We start from the raw sequence: 15,695 nt of genomic DNA, 5'->3' as shown, positions 1-15,695 counted from the left end.
ATAATATCCATCCATTTTCCAAACCGCTTATCCTACTGGGTCGCGGGGGGTCCGGAGCCTATCTCGGAAGCAATGGGCACGAGGCAGGGAACAACCCAGGATGGGGTGCCAGCCCATCACAGGGCACACTCACACACCATTCACTCTCACACGCACACCTAGGGGCAATTTAGCAAGTCCAATTAGCCTCAGCATGTTTTTGGACTTTGGGGGGAAACCGGAGTACCTGGAGGAAACCCCACGACGACATGGGGAGAACATGCAAACTCCAAACACATGTGACCCAGGCGGAGACTCGAACCTGGGTCGCAGAGGTGTGAGGCAACAGTGCTAACCACTGCACCACCGTGCCGCCCCACATATTATCCTAAAGCGCAATATGTACTGCATGGCTGCCATAGATAGGTTTGTGCTTAACATACCTACAAGATATGTTGTGCAATGAAAAATCAAGGCTATTCTATTCTGTTCTAATTGTGATGCAATATCAGGCTTCTCTTAAGCTTATTGTTCAAGGTCCATCAATGACATTCTACAGTCATGTTCAGTAAAATGATAGTTCAGGTTGGTAGAGATGTCTAAATGAAGCCAGAGCAGCAGACCCCACAGATCAGTGCTTAGAGAAGGGTTAGGAAACTCAGCCAATAGATTTTGCATAGATGCGGATCAAATTATACATGTATGTAACTATAGATGTGCTAAAGAAATGTTACTACAAATGATGCATGAAAGAACTAATCTCAGCAATAAACTTTGAAAGCATGAGTGGTGAAAGTGTTTCCAATGCAAAGTCTGCTGAAGAAACGAAAAGCAGAAATAAGACCAGGAATATGCAGCAAGAAGCATGCTAATGCTTCGTGTGCAAAAAGTCAGACCACTTGATGGTGATATGCAAGTACATACTGGGGAGAGGCAATTATGACAGCAGGCAGCATGAAATCACGCAACTGAAGGAACTCCATATGAACAGAAAGAGACAGGATTTGGAACATATCAGTACAGAAGCTTTAGAAGTAAAGCCTATGTGAGTCAGAAGAAGCGTAATTACTGACTAAACCTCTGTGTTCTCAAAATGACACAGACCGACAGTCACACCATGGTGGTTGTTCATCTTCAACAGTGGCATTTATTAGTTGCTGGGTGGCAAAACAGCGCTGAAGGGCTTGAGCCAAAAGGAAGATATGTACTGAATCTTTTGCAGTACCGATGTCCCCACACACCGGATTTAAGTGTCATTTAGCAGCCAAGCCTTCCAACCTGTTGTCCTTGATACCTTCTGTCTTTGTTTCAGCTCTGCACCACCCGACTTTCCCTGCCTCCACTTCCCACACCTCCTGACCCCCCCAGTCCCATCTGACCTAGCCCCGCTCCTCCCACATGTCTCCCATCCATGTGTCTGGATTGATCTTCTGGCTTCCTGACCTTCGTGCTCCTGACTTATCGATGACTCTCATGGACCACGCTCTTGGTTTTGGTGCTTGGTACGGACTGATCTCTGGTTTTTTCGGCCCCTTGGATCACGATTTGGCTTCTGCTAATAAACGGATCCTGGTGAATTGCCCAGAGTGTCCTGATGTGAGTGTTACAATGATGGGATGCCACCTGTGCAATAAGTCCATTCATGAAATTTCCTACCTATTAAACATTCCACGGTCAACTGTGGAATATTATAACAAATAGCTATTACATACTGTTCTATTGGTAGGTGGCAATATTAACTCACTGAATTCCTGTTTTAGCTACATCGCAATGCAATACCCACACTGTTGTAACTTTCTTGCTGACACTGTAAATGCATGATAGGCTGCAGCCGTGTTTAGTAAAAGGATAATTAAGCCTTTGTACATTTTATTTCTGTGGCTTTTATAGGATTTCCAACCAGTGTTCCCTGCAATAAACTTATTATTTTTAATATATTTACTTAACAGTCTTCCTTGTCAAAAGCAAGTGAAGATAAGGGAGCACGGTCAATGTCCCCGCAGCAGTTGGGATAATGGCCTTGGTCCAGGGCCTAACAGTGGCATCACTCTGCCAACCACAGGGGTTAATAACCTACAGAGCCATCCATTCCACGGAAGGGAAGGACACTTACACATGTGAAGACCTGCTTCTTAAGGTCTTTGTTTTTCTCTCTTTCCGTTAGGTACAAAGAATATGGAGACATTCGCATACAAATCCCAGCTTGGTCACATGCGCCATGTGGAAAGGGACTGATATCTGCAGGATAGTCTCTGCATTTCTGCTGAAGATAAACCACCAGACACTCAACCACATGTATTCGGCAGGTAATTACATGAGGGAGCGAGAGAGCGGGGGCAGTCTGAACTGGAACGGGGAGAAAAGAAAAGCTGAGGTACTAGGGGAAGGTTACACTATAAGGACATGCTCATGTAGAGACCTCAATTAATTAGTGGAATTGGCTAATTAAGCTACAGCCATTGCTGACACAGGTATATATTTAAGCACATAGTCGGTTGCACATGCCCTTCAACCAACATCAGGGGCAGAATAAGTGGTTTTACTGAAGTGGTTAGTGACTTTCCACCTGGATTCAATCTGCTGAATTTCAGCCATGCTAGAGCTGCCCTGGCCAACTGCAAGTGAAGCGACTGAGAAGTGGAAACATCTGGGAGCAAATTCCATTGCAAAGTGGTCGGCATCATAAACCCCAACCCAATGCAGCAGATCCCACCAGCAATGTTCTAGCATCTAATGGAAAGCTTTCCCAGAAGAGAAGAGACTATTATGGCAACAAAGGGTGTACCAAATTCATATTCAAACATTTGGTTTTGCAGAATGAGATGTGGCATAGTGTATTTACAAACAATAACTAAGTGACCATCTAACAAAAATCTAATTGAATTTAAATTTCAATACAAGAAACAGAAGGACACAGAGGTCATTAATTCCATTTGTATCATGTTTAATTTTGCAGTCACTTGCATTATGAGCAGTTGAATATTTAAGATCTTTTTTGCACCCAGTGTGTTTCAGTATGGCTTACGGCTGCCGTACATGTAGCGTTCAGCATTCTGCAGGCCAAGGTGCCTTTCACAGTGACCCGTAGCACCTGTCAGGGCTTCGTAATGCTAACTGCCCTGTGCATTACGTTCTCACCCTATGCTTACAAGGCAACCATATTTACGGAGGCTATTGAGACCAGCTTAAGAACGTTTAACGTTTGTCTTTCAGCTCCTGAACTTATCTGCCGCTGAGGAGCTTTTCCAGCTAAAGCCATAGAAACATTCAACATAAACTTAGATCATTACTCTCCGGATTCTGGGACCTTTTCCTGTCTCTTTCCATGTGCACCTGGGACCAGAGTGTTGATATAAAGCCATTTTCACAGATTCACAGAGTATATAATCGTCAACATTTCTCGGCCACTCGCAGTGCTTCCAGTGGTCTGTATCACAGTGAGGCTGCACTTAAGCAGCATATTCAGGGTGTGCCTGTCAACATTCCTACTCCAATTTATGTCCAGATCCAAGGCTTTGCCCATCTGTTAGTGATTTATTTTTATTATTTCCGGTCATGTTAATTTCTGTTACTATACTGTTTGACATGTGACTGCAAGTATGTCACACCTGTTCCTGATTAGTAATCAGCTAAATGAGCCTGCTTTGTGATCTTGCTCTGAGCCAGTGGCCCTTAGAGAACATTGCCCTAGTTAAAATGTTGTCTTTGCTCTCAGAGTGCAGGGCTCTGGGTGGTGTTTGATTCAGAAGCTCACTTGTGGGGCTTGATGTAGTTTTTCACTTGGTGTTGGGTGTGGGTGTTGTGTGTCCATGGCTGTTGTTGATCAACATCTTGTATTTATGGTCCTGCTCCCGTAGTCATGGTCCTGATTAGCCAGCATTCTTGCCTTTGGGGATTCTCTGTGAATGTCCTGGTTACTGTGCTGTAGCCCCGATCCCAGCTCCCCGCTTCCTGGTCTGGGTTCTCCAGTTTTCCGTACCTGAGTCTGCCGTCCTGTGCTCCTCATGCAGCCAGCAGCCTACGTCCCTTTGCTTCCCTGCTTCCTCCAGTGAATAGTCAGCAGGTCTCAGGAGGCAGTGGGACGGCTGGATGGATGGATGGCCCTGATTGCTGTGCTTTGTCTCAGACCATGAAGGCCAATAAATGTTTTTACCTGAAAGTCGACTCGTGAGCAAATGTTCACGTATAATATATGAGAAAATCTGCCATTATATAATAGCAGGCTTATACTTTAAGGTAGAAAAATAAAGTCTTTGCAATGTAAATGAGGAAAACTGGGATTAATCTTAGGAAGCATATTACTGTCGGTGTGCAGAGTAGATTAGTTATCCTGCATAGTACTCAAACAAGCACTGCACACAAGTTCAGCAGTAGAGCCAAAAGAAGTGCAGCCACAGTCCCAGTTTCCCCAGCAGAGCTCTCTACCATAGTAGCTGGACTGTCACAGCGGTCCCCTCCGTAACCTTGGTAACAGTGACAGCGGAACCGCTCCGAGAGCTGCTGGAGTTCCTGATTAGTGTGCCATCCCACAACAGCGAACCTCCCATCACCGGTAGGATCTATGCGGTAGCTCTCACTGCTCAGGTGCAGGTAATGCGACGCATGGGGATCCCTGCGGACACACCTGCCTCCTCCATGGCACAGGAAGTCACTGCAGATCTCCGCCGCTCGCGTCACATTCGTTATGTACTGGCCTAGCTGGCGGCCCAGGAACGCTTTTACTTTGGAGCAGTTGTGCTGAGGACAATTAAAGAGAAGCGCTGTTAACACGGGGTTAATTCTCCATTAACATCCATCCATTATAACATCATTTAAAGAACAGAGGTATGGTGTGTGATGTCACATTCGGCTCCTGAGGAATTGCAGTAGAATTGATCAGTATCTGCTGCAAACCTTTAGCTACTGCAGAGACACATGCAGAAAGTCCATAAACTCACTCTGGAGGAGGTGAGGTTGAGGTTTCCCCAAATGACGAAGCCAGCTGCACCCAGAGCTGCACTTTCCCCGATGGTGTGGACCAAGTCCTTCTGGAAAGAACAATAAAATGCTGTAAATGCCCATGCATACACTAGACAAACAAGAGCATGAATACTCACATTTAGATATTACGAGTACTCACATTTAGATATTACGAGTACTCACATTTAGATATTACGAGTACTCACATTTAGATATCATGGTTAATGCAGCCTTTGGACTGCAGGAAGAAACAATAATATCTGGAGGAAACCCACACAATGCAGAGAAAACACCAACTGCACATCAAAACAGCAAGTTTTGATTTACAAAAAAGAAAATGTTTCCGTGTATTTGTGAGGCCTACCGTCTGTCACCACAAGGTGGCAGCATGGATATCTGGACCTACCACATGTTTCCATCCAGAGAGGTTTTCCAGTGAGGCTAAAATGTCATTGTGAGGAGGGGATACCATTTCACAGCAGAATTTTAGCTGTGCTAAACCACAGTTGTTAGCAGACAGGAATAAATGTTTTGAACTGATCGGTTGATGTAGCATCACCAGGAGGCTATTCAATAATATCATACACACAGCTCATGTACTGGCCCTTGGGTTCTTCAGTTAGACCCTGGTGTTTAGCCCAGGCTTACCATGGTAAGGAAGGTCATGGCCTCTTCCCGGTAGCCCATGCGTGTGTAAACAAAGGTCGGCAGTTCATAGTCAAGAGAGGTGAGGCTGGCGATGCGTAAGGACTCCAGCACCCGACACCGAGAGAAGTACAGGTTGCTGTCATTGTCTGCGTGGCGGCGTCTGATGGCGACTGAGGGGTAGAGCGCCGTGCTGCTGTTCCACAGCCACAGCAGCTCGTCATTGCGCGCGCGCTCCTGCAGGGGACAGGAACCTGTGTAGTTGGTCTCGTCCACATTGTAATTATGGCAATCAGGGTAGAGGTAGAAGCCCCAAAGGCCATGGGGCCGAGTACGCATGCCCAGCGTCAGTGTCTCCTGCATGAAGGCTCTGGCGCTCTCCTCGAACCCGTGTCGAGCGAGCTCCTCCACCTGGACCGCGGACATGTTGATGTAGGCCTCCCAAACCATCTCCCGCGACTTCCTGCGATAGATGTCCTTCTTGTGCCAGTTGCGGCTCCATTGCGGCCTCCAGTACTCCCAGTCGATGACGGCCAGGCCGTGGAAGTCGCGGGAAGGGATGTAGTGGCGGATGTCCCGGTAGGCCTTGTGCAGGTGCGACTGGAGGCTGCAGTTCTGCGGCAGGCCGCCGTTAACAGGCCTGCCCTGCTCCGTGTAGAAGGGGTAGTGGCCCAGACGGTTAGCGTAGAAGATAGTGACGTCCTGGCCCGTTCTCACGGCACGGGGACTGCCCTGGATGTGAAAGAGACTGAGGTCGATGCTCACATTGTACTTGCTGACGCACATGTCCAAAGGGGCGTTCCAGGCTGCAATGAAGGGCTTGCGGCCAATCAGAGGCAGCTTGGCAGGTTTTAGAGCGACGGCGACTTGAGCGAGGATGGTGAGCACATGGGTGATGCGAACGGCGTGGGGATTGGTGCTCCACGGTGTCACTTCAGGCATCCTGCCGTACTTCTCACCGCAGGCAGCTGTCACTGGGCCGTCACAGCCGTCACCGCTCAGAAGCCCCGCATCCTTTCACAGCGGCGCCTGTGAGGTCAGAAAGCATCACGTTTAACATGCTGTGAGCTTCAGCTTCCGTCCTCATCATCGTGTCACTCAGATGCCACATGATGTCACTCGGGGTGGCTGGTGTCACTCAGTGAAGAGTGCTTCAAATGTCCCATTGCATGTTCCAGCTTCTAACCATGAACTTGTTTTATATAGTATTTCACATACAAATGAATATATTATAGTATACACAATTAAATAACAGTTAAAGAATGTAATCCTTTGGACAATACTGTGAAGATGTAACCTACAGAAATAATGTAACCTTGTAACCCTTAGAGAATGCATGTCAGCTACTGCTGCACGATGTCATCGTATTAGGATATATTAACACCCCAATCATATCTGAGGCTTATCATGTCCCACTTAGCTCCGCAGTTTATCACCACGTTGAAGGTTAAAAAATATAATTATCTCTGTAGATTAAGTAGCCAGCAGAAACTGCTGCAGTCTATTGCTGTACGAACACCTGGGTGCTGAGCTCATTGTACGACATTGGTGTCCTTGAACAAATCAAGCAGCTTCTAGGCTTATTGCCATATATATATAAATATGGTGTTTTCCAGAGCAGCTAAATAGTACAATAAATAATTGGCAGCTTATCAGCCAGGGGTTGGAATAATCAGACCCCCGAGGAAGAACATAATGGTGGCAAATGGTTGATGCTTGGAGCACCCCCTTGTGATGAATTACTGTTAAGAGATAAGAAAAATGTGTAAGAATCATTGTAATTCAGCATTAATCACATGTACAGTATGCGGATACAACAAAAACCGAATGCGACCTACACAAGCAGCTCCTGACTCCTAAAGGTACAGACGGCTCTTGCCAGATGTCATACAGTAAAGGCTGTTTGTGCAGTTTGAGTGTGGCAGTAGCTCTCACAGACAGGACGGTCATTTTCTCTCTGAGGTCACACGTCACTCTTTCAAACATGTATGGATGAATACTTGGAGGGACCGAAATTCTCCTTTGGCAAAGAACAAATCTTTGTGGACCCACAAGACTGTTCAAGCTGAGAACTACCATATACCCTATACCATATACCCTATATCCTATACCCTATGCCCTATACCCTATACTTATGGAATTAATACTTGCCACTATGGTGATGTGTATCTACATTATTCATGTTGGCAAGTTTCATCACTAACTTCAAAAAGTGCAGAGCAAGGCATTCCAGAAATTAGGGAAGGATACGAAATGACATTAGTGGTTACTTCACTGTGTCGTAAATGCCGCCAAAGCGCTTGTTTGATCTACCACATGGCCAGACATAGACAGCAAGATCTACATCTGAAGTCAGTCTCAATGTTTCAATGTGCGTATAGAATTATCACCATGGAAAATGTTCCCAAGCATTTTAAACTGCAGCTGAAGTTTATTTGCACGGAAGAGTATTTGCACTAAACACCTACAGTAGATCAGTGTTTCTGAACCCAGTCCTCGGCGACGCCCAGACAATCCATATTTCTCCAATCAGGTATATGGTGTTTGTGATTGGCTGGGAGCTGGGAGGGAACAAAGAAGTGGACTGTCTGAGCATCCCAGTGGACTGGGTTTAGAAACAATCTCTAGACATCTCTGATGCACTTGCTATATATCTGATTATGGCAAAAGGTGTTATGGCACAATGCATGACAAGAATCAACCACCTGCACAGAAAATGTAATGTAATTAACATATGGCTTTGTTCATATTAAACAATGTTTCAGATAGGAGGTATCTGATCTGTTTTAATGGCAGGAGTTTTTACTTCAATGCTCGCAGAAGACACATTTCATACTCCTGATGTTTTCAGTCTGAATTGTAAAACCACTGGTAATGACTGACTGATCCACCTGCCCTCCCTCATCAGCAAACCACTAGACATTGACTGACATAAGGCGTGTGCTGGCTAACAGACATTAGCAATCACTTATAGAAAGCAGTTTCTCAGGTGCTCGTAGGCTGTTACACAATGTTTGAAGTAATCTGGGCAGAAGCAGAGGTGAGGTTAAGAAGGCCTTGTGCTGTTAAGTCCGGAGGTCTGCTCTGAGGAGACGCTTACCCATGGGTTCGCTGCAGCTCTGCCACTCCAGGCATGGAAAACCCTCCTGAGAACGACGGGGGCTACGCTTCCTCCCCGGGCTTCAGTGTCGCATCACGTTCCCCCCCCCCAATGCCACGGTCTGCAGCGTAGTCCCACCCTGGGCCTTTTTATACGGCGGGAGAAAGGGGGAGTGTTTCCTGAGTAGGAGGAGGAACCAGAACCGGCTCATGGTACCACTACACAGCAATTATCCTGGAGCAGAAAAGAAAGCGAAGGAGGAGACAGTAAGGAGTTTGCTGTGATCCAGCGGGTACATTGGTGCCCAGGTCACTGATCAGCGTTACTGAACTTAATGTTGATACAGGTTTGCCTCCTGCCTGCTTCCTCATAGACAGTGTGCCAGTGCAGTTAATGAACTTAAGGATGTCCTACTGAACTTAATGTTGATACAGGTTTGCCTCCTGCTTGCTTCCCCATAGACAGTGTGCCAGTGCAGTTAATGAAGTTCAGGATGTCCTACTGAACTTAATGTTGATACAGGTTTGCCTCCTGCTTGCTTCCCCATAGACAGTGTGCCAGTGCAGTTAATGAAGTTCAGGATGTCCTACTGAACTTAATGTTGATACAGGTTTGCCTCCTGCTTGCTTCCCCATAGACAGTGTGCCAGTGCAGTTAATGAAGTTCAGGATGTCCTACTGAACTTAATGTTGATACAGGTTTGCCTCCTGCCTGCTTCCCCATAGACAGTGTGCCAGTGCAGTTAATGAAGTTCAGGATGTCCTACTGAACTTAATGTTGATACAGGTTTGCCTCCTGCCTGCTTCCCCATAGACAGTGTGCCAGTGCAGTTAATGAAGTTCAGGATGTCCTACTGAACTTAATGTTGATACAGGTTTGCCTCCTGCCTGCTTCCGCATAGACAGTGTGCCAGTGCAGTTAATGAAGTTCAGGATGTCCTACTGAACTTAATGTTGATACAGGTTTGCCTCCTGCCTGCTTCCCCATAGACAGTGTGCCAGTGCAGTTAATGAAGTTCAGGATGTCCTACTGAACTTAATGTTGATACAGGTTTGCCTCCTGCCTGCTTCCGCATAGACAGTGTGCCAGTGCAGTTAATGAAGTTCAGGATGTCCTACTGAACTTAATGTTGATACAGGTTTGCCTCCTGCCTGCTTCCGCATAGACAGTGTGCCAGTGCAGTTAATGAAGTTCAGGATGTCCTACTGAACTTAATGTTGATACAGGTTTGCCTCCTGCCTGCTTCCGCATAGACAGTGTGCCAGTGCAATTAATGAAGTTCAGGATGTCCTACTGAACTTAATGTTGATACAGGTTTGCCTCCTGCTTGCTTCCCCATAGACAGTGTGCCAGTGCAGTTAATGAAGTTCAGGATGTCCTACTGAACTTAATGTTGATACAGGTTTGCCTCCTGCTTGCTTCCGCATAGACAGTGTGCCAGTGCAGTTAATGAAGTTCAGGATGTCCTACTGAACTTAATGTTGATACAGGTTTGCCTCCTGCCTGCTTCCCCATAGACAGTGTGCCAGTGCAGTTAATGAAGTTCAGGATGTCCTACTGAACTTAATGTTGATACAGGTTTGTCTCCTGCCTGCTTCCCCATAGACAGTGTGCCAGTGCAGTTAATGAAGTTCAGGATGTCCTACTGAACTTAATGTTGATACAGGTTTGCCTCCTGCTTGCTTCCCCATAGACAGTGTGCCAGTGCAGTTAATGAAGTTCAGGATGTCCTACTGAACTTAATGTTGATACAGGTTTGTCTCCTGCCTGCTTCCCCATAGACAGTGTGCCAGTGCAGTTAATGAAGTTCAGGATGTCCTACTGAACTTAATGTTGATACAGGTTTGCCTCCTGCCTGCTTCCCCATAGACAGTGTGCCAGTGCAGTTAATGAAGTTCAGGATGTCCTACTGAACTTAATGTTGATACAGGTTTGTCTCCTGCCTGCTTCCTCATAGACAGTGTATCAGTGCTGTTAATGAAGTTCAGGATGTCCTACTGAACTTAATGTTGATACAGGTTTGCCTCCTGCTTGCTTCCCCATAGACAGTGTGCCAGTGCAGTTAATGAAGTTCAGGATGTCCTACTGAACTTAATGTTGATACAGGTTTGCCTCCTGCTTGCTTCCCCATAGACAGTGTGCCAGTGCAGTTAATGAAGTTCAGGATGTCCTACTGAACTTAATGTTGATACAAGTTTGCCTCCTGCTTGCTTCCCCATAGACAGTGTGCCAGTGCAGTTAATGAAGTTCAGGATGTCCTACTGAACTTAATGTTGATACAGGTTTGCCTCCTGCCTGCTTCCGCATAGACAGTGTGCCAGTGCAGTTAATGAAGTTCAGGATGTCCTACTGAACTTAATGTTGATACATGTTTGCCTCCTGCTTGCTCCCTCATAGACAGTGTGCCAGTGCTGTTAATGAAGTTCAGGATGTCCTTAAAAGTGCGCTGATCGCTTACAAGGCTCTGATGATGAGGCAGACTTGTAGGCACTCAGTTAATCTGAGCACTGTGCATCTCTGTCTCCATGACATATGGTTTGATTAATCAGTCGCTTACGACTTAGTCTAATACTGTGAAAACACCAACTGACTCCCTTTGACATTCTTTTGGTCAGCCGCAAGCGCGCAAGCGTGCGCCACAAGCATTCAGCAGTGTGAAATGTTCCGCATGCATTTCAGGACTGGCTCCAAATGAAGCAGATTATCCTGTACTGGCAATTGGTGTGCACACTAACCCCCTTAGCACAGCGGTCTTTAATGCTTAATGTCCTGTTGAAAGAGCTAAAAATACTGTTGGCCTGCGACTGTAAAGCTGGATTTTTTAATATATTGCATTAATATATAATATCAAGTTTCAATTTATTTGCCATTATTTTGTAAAAGGGTCAACTTTACACTGAAATGTGTTGGACGAGAAGATACGCAGTGACACATCTCTCAGCACTGGAGGACACAGTGAGTATATTTGTGAGCGTGGATGGTTGGTTATAGTTAGTGATAGAAGTTTGCTAAGTTTGTAATATTATTTAGCATATTTATTCAGAATTCACACAATTCAGATGCAAGGCAATTCAAAGTACTTTACGAAGGCTTTACGAAGGCAGAAAGACATACAATAAAATCACATTTGAAAGACAATTAAAAAGCCTAAAAGCCAAACAAACAAATGAACAGTTAAGGGAAAGGAAGTTACATTGTAATGAAACTGATTTCATTTGTTGAAAAGCTGCAGCAAAGATGAGGCGAGACTAACGGGCACTTCCTTACATTTATCGGAGCTTCAAAAAGATCCGGAGATTTCTGCTGAAGGAGGCCGACCCTGGGGACACGCCTGACTGCATGACGGAATCCAGGAAGATGCCCGTTTGCCATCATGCTCAGACTGTAGAGCTTCACGACGAGTCGGCTGCTGATTGGTCAACTGGGACAATTTGTCAATTTCTATTTGCCTGCTTTTTCTCTATCACTTTAAAGACATGATCCTAATTATAAATATTAAAACATAAAATATCATTGAAAGCTGAAGATCTGAACTCATAAAGATATAGAGAATCAAACATGTATGTGTCCCACTTAACCAATGTTCAGGACTGACGTCTAAGACGTAAGATGTCCTCCCCCCATCCCTGGAGGTACTGATCCCTTTGGCTTGCTTGCAAAGACGTTTAGGGTCACAGAAAGGCCCCGTCTGCCTGGGAGGCCGGTCAGCACCTCTGTGAGAGCCGCCCGCTTCCTCTGCCCTCTATTGGATGCAGATGTTAGCATGTCGCGGCTCTGGCGCCTGGACGGACAGAACACCCCGCCACCATTCGGAATTTATTTTGTTGCCGGGGATTCAGGGCCGTCTGCCCCCGCCGAAACCCACCCCCTCCTGGCAGTAATGTGTTCTCAGCAGTTTCAGTGGAGACAGGCTTCTTCTGACCCAAAAAAAAAATTTTAAATTGGGGGCCCAAGTAAGCGTCTTGGCGGAAACCACACTCCCCGCAGCAGGGGCCGGGTCCTCTGAGTGACTCGCTCAGTCGCCATTACAATTGTTGAAATTGTTCATTCTGATCCCAGTGGATCTGCAGTCCTCCCGATTTCTGTCGGAAATGCCCCCATTGTTCATAGTGAACCAGTCTGACCAGTATAGGAAGGGGTAGGGAAGGCCAGTTGGCTCTGTGATCTCCATTCCCATGTCCTTGTCTGCTCCCTTATAAAACTGTCCATTGAGTTCATTCTGCTCTGTTGTCTTCTCCCATGGAGAAATGACACAACTGGTGGCTCTCCTTGACTCGTGGAGGCTGTTAAAAACTGGGCGTCAACCTCCAGCTTGGGATTCTGGAACTAATAATGAGAATCGTTAAATAGTCTTCTGGGTATTCATCTAGATTGCTTTAATTAAAAAAAAAGATGTGTAAATGATATTTTAAGTGCCATAGCCACAGTACTAAATACTGAAGTTTATTCCTGTCAGAGCCAAAAACAACTGACAGTGACTCACCAGAGCTGCTAGCACGCTTTGAGTCACCGCAATCTACAGCGAACATTGGAGATTTGACTTCTGCAGCTGCCAGAGTGATCATGTCACTACCGGCTCCATACCCTCTAGAAGGGCTGCACATTGGATGCTCCTGCACTCTGACTCCATACTGTATATACATGTGTTTCTGTATCACTCATAGTTGGAAAAACTGTCACGTGTCAAACTTTTGCCACGGGGATGAATGAAGTATCTCATATCACATTTATTAAGCAGACAATTTTATCAAAAGCATGACCAACTGAGAAAGCAGGACTCTCCCTTGCTCAGGGGCCTATCAATGAAACCATACAGCCAACAGTGAGATTTGAACCCATGACCTTCTGCTCATAAGCACAGACCCCTAACGCACAGAGCCACACAGAACTGTGTAACGTCTCTCTCAGCCAAAGCTGTGTGATACTCTGGCCAAACGTGCATTTGATGCGCCTGATAACGTGGTTGTTTATGCTGGAGGGGCACTTCAAAGGCAAACTGCTGAATCGCAAGATTGCAATGGGCTGCGACACAACGCATGGAGGAACGTCATTAAATGTAAGTGCAGGCTCATGCACGATCTCCCATGTGATACTGCTCCCATGTGGTTCCCAAGACTCAGGGTTTAGCTTGACAAGGCTGCAGAATAGGAGCTGAGGTTTGATTCAAATCCTGATAAAAGTTACTGGGATTATTCTACTGCTGTTTATAATGATTTCATTATACCTCAGGCATTCATATTGCTAAAAGAGCAAAGACTACAAAGACAGAATTATGATTATAAATAATAATAATAATAATAATTAATAATAATGAATGGTATACTGATTAAAACTGAAGCAAAACTCAAACAGTAAATATGGCAGAACAGCCCTAAGTCTTAATTATCATGTCGCTTATTAATGTGAATAATCATTGTGGTCAGGGCTTACAGCTATCAGTGAAAGTAAATAAGGGTGGTCTTCTGTAGAAGCCAAAAAACTAAGGCAGACAGACCACATGGAGCTGAGTGTTACTTTTTTGTCTTGTGATGGAATCTCTCTGAAGCCATAAGAATAAAATAAATAAATGCAAATGAGAATTCACGGCATGCGGAGCAGAGCAGAGCAGAAACATTACAGATGTTAGCGTACCCTCTGAAATGTCGCTGTGGTCGGAATTTTGAATCATGGTTATTCCCAGAGTGAATGACTCCTTTAAGAAGGTTGGGAGGCTGAATCCTTAGCTCTCTGTGCTCCAGAGTACTGCTTAACGTAAGGGGGCCTCTCTGTGCTCCGGAGTACTGCTTAACATAAGGAGGCCTCTCTGTGCTCCGGAGTAATGCTTAACATAAGGAGGCCTCTCTGTGCTCCGGAGTACTGCTTAACGTAAGGGGGCCTCTCTGTGCTCCGGAGTACTGCTTAACGTAAGGGGGCCTCACTGTGCTCCGGAGTAATGCTTAACGTAAGGGGGCCTCTCTGTGCTCCAGAGTACTGCTTAATGTAAGGGGGCCTCTCTGTGCTCCAGAGTACTGCTTAACGTAAGGGGGCCTCTCTGTGCTCAGGAGTACTGCTTAACATAAGGAGGCCTCTCTGTGCTCCAGAGTAATGCTTAACGTAAGGGGGCCTCTCTGTGCTCAGGAGTACTGCTTAACGTAAGGAGGCCTCTCTGTGCTCCGGATTACCGATTAACTTAAGGAGGCCTCTCTGTGCTCCGGAGTACCGCTTAACTTAAGGAGTCCTCTCTGTGCTCTGAAGTACTGCTTAACGTATGGACACCTCTCTGTGCTCCGGAGTACCGCTTAACTTAAGGAGACCTCTCTGTGCTCCGGAGTACCGCTTAACTTAAGGAGACCTCTCTATGCTCTGGAGTACTGCTTAATGTAAGGGGGCCTCTCTGTGCTCCAGAGTACTGCTTAACGTAAGGGGGCCTCTCTGTGCTCAGGAGTACTGCTTAACATAAGGAGGCCTCTCTGTGCTCCGGAGTAATGCTTAACGTAAGGGGGCCTCTCTGTGCTCCGGAGTACTGCTTAACGTAAGGAGGCCTCTCTGTGCTCCGGATTACCGATTAACTTAAGGAGGCCTCTCTGTGCTCCGGAGTACCGCTTAACTTAAGGAGACCTCTCTGTGCTCCGGAGTACCGCTTAACTTAAGGAGACCTCTCTATGCTCTGGAGTACTGCTTAATGTAAAGAGGCCTCTGTAATGAACCTTAAAGCAGCATGATAAGTAATACGGAGAGAAGATGTAGGAGCATTCCTATGGGGGACTTCCCCATAGTCCGGGATCTTATGTTAAGCAGTACTCACCTTGGGCACCTTGCCGAAAAGGCTTTTAAAGCTTAAATGTCGTTCATGTGATTGATTTTAAATGCACCGCTTTAATTGTTTTAATATTTAATTTTGTTTTACTGCATGCTTCTGTTTCTGCTGTCATGCTGCCATTTCGCCCAGGGTCCTTTTGTAAAGGAGATCCTGCAAGGAATGTTAATGTCAAAATACATCATGTTTAGGGTAACTGTAGCTAAGAATGGTTAG

General features: G+C 45.9%; 1 protein-coding gene across 1 annotated transcript; it reads right to left on the bottom strand.

The window, feature by feature from the left end:
* Positions 1-2,056: 2,056 nt before the first annotated feature.
* On the bottom strand, positions 2,057-8,791 carry LOC125704296 (hyaluronidase-4-like). Its single transcript, XM_048969748.1, has 4 exons — positions 8,684-8,791; positions 5,587-6,612; positions 4,917-5,006; positions 2,057-4,716 (listed from the first exon to the last, which is right to left on the bottom strand). The coding sequence occupies exons 2-4, from the start codon at positions 6,523-6,525 to the stop codon at positions 4,321-4,323; spliced, it is 1,425 nt and encodes a 474-aa protein (XP_048825705.1). The 5' UTR covers positions 6,526-6,612; positions 8,684-8,791; the 3' UTR covers positions 2,057-4,320.
* Positions 8,792-15,695: the final 6,904 nt, after the last annotated feature.

The sequence above is a fragment of the Brienomyrus brachyistius genome, chromosome 1 (assembly GCF_023856365.1).
Source record: "Brienomyrus brachyistius isolate T26 chromosome 1, BBRACH_0.4, whole genome shotgun sequence".
Classification (NCBI taxonomy): Eukaryota; Metazoa; Chordata; class Actinopteri; order Osteoglossiformes; family Mormyridae; genus Brienomyrus; species Brienomyrus brachyistius.
The sequence above is the reverse complement of the archived record's forward strand: the minus strand, read 5'-3'. Positions and strand labels throughout refer to the sequence as shown.

Excerpts from the sequence above, each read along its gene's own strand:
- LOC125704296 (XM_048969748.1), bottom strand. The coding sequence starts at position 6,525 with ATGCCTGAAGTGACACCGTGGAGCACCAATCCCCACGCCGTTCGCATC. Across the intron at positions 5,007-5,586 it reads CCATGACCTTCCTTACCATG|AAGGACTTGGTCCACACCAT; the intron begins GTAAGCCTGGGC and ends TGTTCTTTCCAG. Across the intron at positions 4,717-4,916 it reads TCAACCTCACCTCCTCCAGA|CACAACTGCTCCAAAGTAAA; the intron begins GTGAGTTTATGG and ends AATTGTCCTCAG.